This window comes from Dysidea avara, chromosome 8 (genome assembly GCF_963678975.1).
Source record: "Dysidea avara chromosome 8, odDysAvar1.4, whole genome shotgun sequence".
Classification (NCBI taxonomy): domain Eukaryota; kingdom Metazoa; phylum Porifera; class Demospongiae; order Dictyoceratida; family Dysideidae; genus Dysidea; species Dysidea avara.
Window position 1 is genome coordinate 27,598,010 of NC_089279.1, and position 6,780 is coordinate 27,604,789.

Below are 6,780 nucleotides of genomic sequence, written 5' to 3' on the forward strand. Positions count from 1 at the left end.
TAGATAGATAAATTTTACTAAAACAAATAGCTACTAGAGCGTAAACTTGAAGCAGCTCTCAAGACATTCCGTTTCATTCTCTCTGAAGCTAGGTATAGAGTTTCTGCTTTGTTCAAGGTGCACCACTTTAACAATATTACACCTACCAACTTTAAGTTCCTTCTCAATAATGTCTTTCACTAGCTCTTCATCATTTAAGCCTTCTTGATTCTGTGAACATTATGGACAATTAGATTGGGTTCACTCAGACCTCTGTTGTCTGTCAAAGTAATTGTCCACCATCCGAACAACTTGTTGAGCATTGTTGGGCACCTGTGGAGATTCAGGTATGCTTTCTGATACAGTATATCCATAACATGAGGTTGCTGTGAGACCTCATTCAAAGATTGGTTAAATTGCTCTTTCGCTTCTTCCATCATACTGTTCAGCTGATTAACAAGACTATCGAATGTCTTCTGTATCAAAGAATGGATAGTTTCTGAGGAAGTCTCAGTCTCTATTGCTGTGTCTGAGGAAGGGTTGCATGCTTGATGGCTTTTGCACAGATTACAGAACCAGTGCAGGCTATTGTAACCTCTAAGAAGTCCAGTACCTCTTCAGCAAGTTTGGCACAATCGAGACAATGCCAAACTAGACAACGCTCACATTGAGGCATCTCGTTTGCACACTTCACAAAGATCTTCTCCATCTGAGCCAGGGGTGACCTTTTGGTTGCTGTTGCCTTTTGTGGCCAGATTCTTGGAGGTAGAGTATGGTTCACCCTTCTTCTGATGTTTGGCTGTCCTATCTACTGTATACATACACAGTTACTGTAAACTTTAATCAAAATTTCTAGTTTCAACAATGGGTTTGTATCCAGCCTTTCTACAATTATAGCTGGCTTTTCAAATTATTTTCATGCAAGTGTACAGTCTTATAGACTTATAAATTGCTGCCAATGCATGCATTAATTAAAGCTAGATGGAGAAATAGTACTTAAGAAAAGGAATGATGTGTGCATGCAGGGCCAGGTGTGTTATACATACATATACTCATGCACATGCACACAAGTACATGCATACAGTAAGTTATACACTGCTACACACTGTAACACACACCATACATACACTTCACATATCATTCTATGTGACCGGAGTATGAAAAATCAGTCACTATAAAGGCACGTGCATGCAGTCATCCATGTTTGCAACTCAGCATTAATATAATCAAGTTAAAAATCTAGCTAGGATATAAAGCAATGGGAACATGGATATCTGAAACTGATCCTCACTCATTTTTTAGTGCCACCATGCAGTGAACAAGAAACATTAATATAGCTAGCTAGACTTCCAGTTCTATATACAAATTGCAAATATCTCAGGGGCGGCTTTGGGGGCTGAAGCCCCCCCTTCATATTTAGGCTTTACTTGATCAATATGCTGAGTATTATAATGAAATTTTGTCTTAGCATAATTATATGATCACTAATAATACAAATACTCATAAAACCACCTTATAAACATCTTTTCAAGGTATCATCAGTGGATTTATGCTAACGTTTATGCACCAAGGACCTGGATCAGCATTGGAGGTGTACAAGATCGAGATATTCTAATAGAGCAGTCAGCTAACTACTCTAATTCACTGGAAACATGTAATTGGTCCTGTTATGGACTTTTTCCAAATCTGCCTGCACCTATACATACAATGAAGTGAATTGGTCTGTTTAAAGGGCTTCATTCATCTACTTGTGTAGTTAATATGTATGGCAATACTTAATTCAGGTACACAATTTTCATTGAAAATACTCAATCTTGTATTGTTCAAATTTCAAAAATTTCCACTTTCAACATTATTATTCTAGCTAACATGCACCTATTCAGTGTTGTACAATTGTGAGAGGGGTGCATCATGTACTTGGTTGTCTGTACCTACCCAAATTTTTCCATTAGCAAGATGCTTCAGAGAGCCATACCTATAATCTAAAGGCAGTGTATAAAATATCTACAGGCAGAAAATATTATGAATTTTATGTGGAAATGTCTCCAAATTGCAGTATTTTAACATCTAGCTATTTTTCAAAATTTTCCTGGGGCATGTCCCCAGACCCCCTTAGTTCCAGCATGCTGGGAGGTGTGCTTCACACACCTCTACCCAAGAGATTAGTACCTTGAGTTAGCCCCCCCCCCCCCCCCCCCCCCCCTTTTATAAATCCTAGATCCGCCCCTGCATCTATACTGTATGCAACACTATTAGCTATGCATGCACATGGGAACATTCTCTGAATCAGCTGTTCCCAGTAAATCTCACTGACTTTATACTTTCCAAGACTAATTTAGTATATAAGAATGAGTTGGTCTGGTGGTGCAAAGCTCGAGGCAAAGCTACATCATTTGCATATCTTTAGATGACGTAATTAAGGGGGATCTCGGTGATGACATCATATATATATACTAAACCCAGGTGTTTATGATGACATAGGGAACCCCAGGTGTTATGATGACATAGGGGACTCCCAAGCTAGCGTGGGTTTCTTCCGCAACACGGTGACAAAGCGGAAAAGCTTGTTTTTTGTTTTTACTATCTGCTTTACCAGTTAGGCAGTTTAGCAGTTAGGCACTGTTGTCTATATCAGTGTGACAACGTGATAAGGAGATGGATCGCAGTGATCATGAAGGGCTAAACCAGTTTAAAACTTCCGAGAAAGGTAGTTTGTTTTGTTTTTATCTGCTTTACCAGTTAGGCACTGGAGGGCGGACACTGGTACTGTAATTTAACAGTAGGTGGCGACTGTGACGTGTGCACGTGTACGTAGCTACGTATAAATCATTTTACAGCTATCACTACTCCACAACTGAAGGATCTCTATGAGTACATCACTCCGCAATATGCTACTTACTGGAAAGTTATGGGAGCACTACTGGGTCTATCCAGTGGAGAACTAAAGATCATAGAACAGGACAATCACTACAAAGCTGCTCCTTGTTGCAATGCCATTTTGGAGAAATGGCTTGAAGTGGACCCCTCTGCTAGTTGGGAGAAGCTGTTTATTGTGATTGATTCACCTGCAGTGTCCATTTATCAAGCCTGTGATAGAGGTAACAAGAATTGTACGCTTGTGATAGAGGTAACTAGAGTTGTACTCAACTAATTACGCTCCGTTACAAAGGGATCATACTTTCTCCAGGAATACTGTAGCTATGCACCTGCATTCTTAGTGTAACTTGTATTAGGCATTACATCCCAATTTTTAAATTTTGGAAAACTGGACTTTTTATGCTCAATAGATAGAGTACTGATTGCCGATCTCATAAATATATAGTACAGTATGTTGGGTAAGAATTGCAATTGGCTACTTTGGCATGCACAGTGCTTATAACTGAAAAAGGTGCATTTTTCTCCGGGGCTCTTCTCCATACATTTTGTGGGAAAACAATTTCTAGCTGAGAGTAAATTTATTGAATTTCAGTGATCTTTGTATTCTTTTTGGTAAGCAAATAAGTTTCATCGAATGCACACTTGTCAATACAATGGTGTATATATCCATAGGAAAGTGGCTATAAGCACAGCAATACATAAGGCAGAGTTATGGTTTCAATTATGGCATTGTTTGCAGACTTTGAAGTGCCTGGTTATGCCAATTTGGTGTTGTTTCCTTGAGCAAGAAACTTTACTCACATTGCTCCAGTCTACCCAGCTGTATACTTGGGAATTGGTAGCCTGGGGAAGAAACCCACTCAATTATGGGTATCTGGTGTTTGCTGGGAAAGCAAATGCCCTTGTCTTGCTTAGGAGTACACAAGGCTCAATTGAGTGGTGCACATGTATAGTGCTGGTTTACTGGGCATGCAGCTATACCTGTGCTTTGCACGGCTGCTGTAGGCTTTGCTTTGTGCGAGATATGTGCAGGTAAAATTGTAGTAACTTCACATAGTTATTGTGTATACTACAGTGACTTCCAAACCTGCCAAGTCTATGTTCACTGACCAAGGTAAGGTGGATGTATTGTTGTGTACTTCATTATAATGGTTTGCTAATTTGTGTAGGAGTCTTAATACTGTCCAACATAGTGGCCCTGCTTAATGTACAAGCACGTTTCAAGGTTGACGATGACACCTGGCCTCCATATCAACCAAAGAATTTCACACCCCTTGTACTGATTCACTATGAAGGACATCGCAATTTACAACAAGCCATTGCCATCACTAAACTAACACAAACAGGTAACATTGCTTCATTAGCCAGCAATCAACCAGTTCCCAAAAATCATTCTAACTATCAGCCATTGAAAGAGGTCCTTGATACTAGTATCGTTACTAAAGAAGTTGAACAGATCTTAGCCCCACTAGAAAAAAATGATGAACCACAATTTATTTTGATTGAAGGTCCTCCTGGTATTGGCAAATCTGTTTTACTAAAAGAAATTGCATATCGGTGGGGTGATAAACAGATATTGAAAGGTTTTAAATTTGTCTTCCTGGTCTGCTTACGTGATCCCATTATACAGCAGATTACATCAGTCCATGATCTCCTCCAGCTGTTCTGTGTTGGACACAAAAGAGCAGAAGAAATTACTGATGCATGCAACAATTACCTTTTTGAGAATGGCGGAGAAGATCTTGTTTTCCTTTTGGATGGCTTCGATGAATTTCCAGTAGAGTTTCAAAGAAATACTTTGATCTCAAAAATTCTTGAACGTTGTGTGCTACCCAAATGTGGCTTAATTGTGTCATCTCGTTCACATGCCACAAAGAATCTTCGCAAGTATGCGACGTTTAGAGTAGACATCTTGGGTTTCACTGAAACAGAAAGAGTAAAGTTTATAAAAGAAGCATTGCAGCCACAAGCAGTTGATGAGCTTACCAAATATCTTGAAGGCAATTTGACTATCAATGGTCTGTGCTTTGTCCCATTTAATATGACGATCTTGATTTATTTGTACAAACAAGGAATTCCCCTTCCAAGCTGTTCCACACAACTCTACAATTACTTCATCTGTCTTACCATCTGTAGACATCTTGCCAAGTCTGGTTATTCCCTTGACAACACCATCACTGATCTGGCCACTCTGCCTGAACCCTGCAACACAGTAGTTCACCAATTATCGAAATTGTCACTCAAGGGTCTTAATGACAATAAACTAATCTTTACTTTGGAAGAGGTGAGAGCAGCTTGTCCAGATATCACAGGTTCTACAGGAACACTCAGTGGCTTTGGGCTCCTGCAGGCCATTCAGCATTTTGGCTTAACTGGACAAACAATGACTTTTAACTTTGTCCACTTTTCCATTCAGGAATTCCTAGCTGCTTACCATGTGACTCAGCTTTCACCACATGATGAGTTACAAGTGCTTAAAGCAAAGTTCTGGAACAAATTTTGTTCTAACATGTTTGCAATGTACACTTCACTTACCAAAGGACAACGGCCTGCTTTCAAACAGTTCCTCTCTGGTGGAGATGACACGATTGTCATTTCAGAAGTATTCTTGAAAGATCAGTTCAAATGTTTTCACCTCTTTCGCTCCTTCCATGAGGCCAATGATAAATCCGTTTGCATGTCTATACAAAAGGGACGAATCTTTGATGATAGAGTAATCAATCTTCGTGGCATCCACCTATCTCCTTATAATGTGGAGTGTGTCACCCTCTTCCTAACCAGCTCACCTTACAGGAAGTGGAAGGAGCTTAACTTATGGAGCTGCCATATCCAAGATCAAGGCCTTCATGTGTTGCACCGTGACCTGTTGCATAGTGATGTCACTATTGGTGTGTTAGACTTGTTAGATAATGGTCTTACTAGAGCATCCTCCCAGTCCATCTGTGACCTCACCATCCACTGTAGAGTGGAAGAGTTGGTAGTTAGGGGTAATGACTACATTGGAGAGGACCACGCCTTCTATGATATTATATCCAATCCCTCCTCTATGCTAGTAAGACTAAATATGTCATTTACCAGGTTAACATGTTCTTCTGCCACTGTTCTCTTCATTGCTGCACTAACAAAGGGGAAAACTTTGCAGCAGCTGTATGCCAGCAACAATGGCATCACTGATGAAGTCTGTGACATTATTGCTACTTCACTGAAGGAGAATATTTCTCTGATCAAACTATGGATAGATGGCAACAAGATCAGTGCAGCAGGTGCACAACATTTAGTGCAATCTCTCTACCATAATGATACATTACAAGAATTATCACTGCCCCGTTACCCTGATGATGTTAAAGAGATGATCAGATCTCTACAGCAAGAAGTTATCAAGGGCAGAGAAAGTAGAGGAAGTCAAACGAAACTGAATGTTAAGCTTAGCAAATAGGTAGACTATTTTTTAGTGTATGCTGCACTGTATGTATATAGTATAAGAAACAATGGAAGTAAAGGCTACAAGTGTCATTTTCTTCTACTTTTAAAGGGATGCAAGTAACGATTATGATTTTTGTCATGTAAAATGTCTCTGGGATGAGTTTTAAAGGTGAAATTTCGGGTAGTGCATGACATTTTCAAGGCGATCCCTGCTTAAATGGTACTATACCGTACCGTTTGATAATTAAATGCTTTAAATGCCAATTCCAAACTTGTTTCAACAATGATGCAGTGGATTCATGAAGACGTTTAGGCCTGCACCTAATATGCCGGCATAATCTTGAGAATAATAGGTCACCAATTTCGTGAGAATAATTCCCGAATAATAGGATGGTTACAGGAATAATTTTAGAATAATCGGACGACCACGGGAATAATCGGTGGAATTAGAGTGTGTGTCTCTTCTTGATTACCTAGAAGAAAGAGTTAAGCTACTACAAA

General features: G+C 39.6%; 1 protein-coding gene across 1 annotated transcript; it reads left to right on the plus strand.

Moving 5' to 3' along the window:
• The first annotated feature begins 2,534 nt into the window (after positions 1–2,534).
• Positions 2,535–6,429, plus strand: LOC136263029 (nucleotide-binding oligomerization domain-containing protein 2-like). The gene is made up of 4 exons (XM_066057472.1): positions 2,535–2,686; positions 2,817–3,077; positions 3,932–3,970; positions 4,026–6,429. Exons 1-4 carry the CDS (start codon positions 2,635–2,637, stop codon positions 6,290–6,292), a joined length of 2,619 nt encoding a protein of 872 aa, XP_065913544.1. The 5' UTR covers positions 2,535–2,634; the 3' UTR covers positions 6,293–6,429.
• The last annotated feature ends 351 nt before the right edge of the window (positions 6,430–6,780 follow it).

What these genes read in the sequence shown, in the direction of transcription:
- LOC136263029 (XM_066057472.1), top strand. Translation starts at nt 2,635, where the DNA reads ATGGATCGCAGTGATCATGAAGGGCTAAACCAGTTTAAAACTTCCGAG. An exon ending in TTATCAAGCCTGTGATAGAG is followed by an intron (nt 3,078 to 3,931) that starts GTAACAAGAATT and finishes TGTATACTACAG; the next exon opens with TGACTTCCAAACCTGCCAAG. An exon ending in GTCTATGTTCACTGACCAAG is followed by an intron (nt 3,971 to 4,025) that starts GTAAGGTGGATG and finishes TAATTTGTGTAG; the next exon opens with GAGTCTTAATACTGTCCAAC.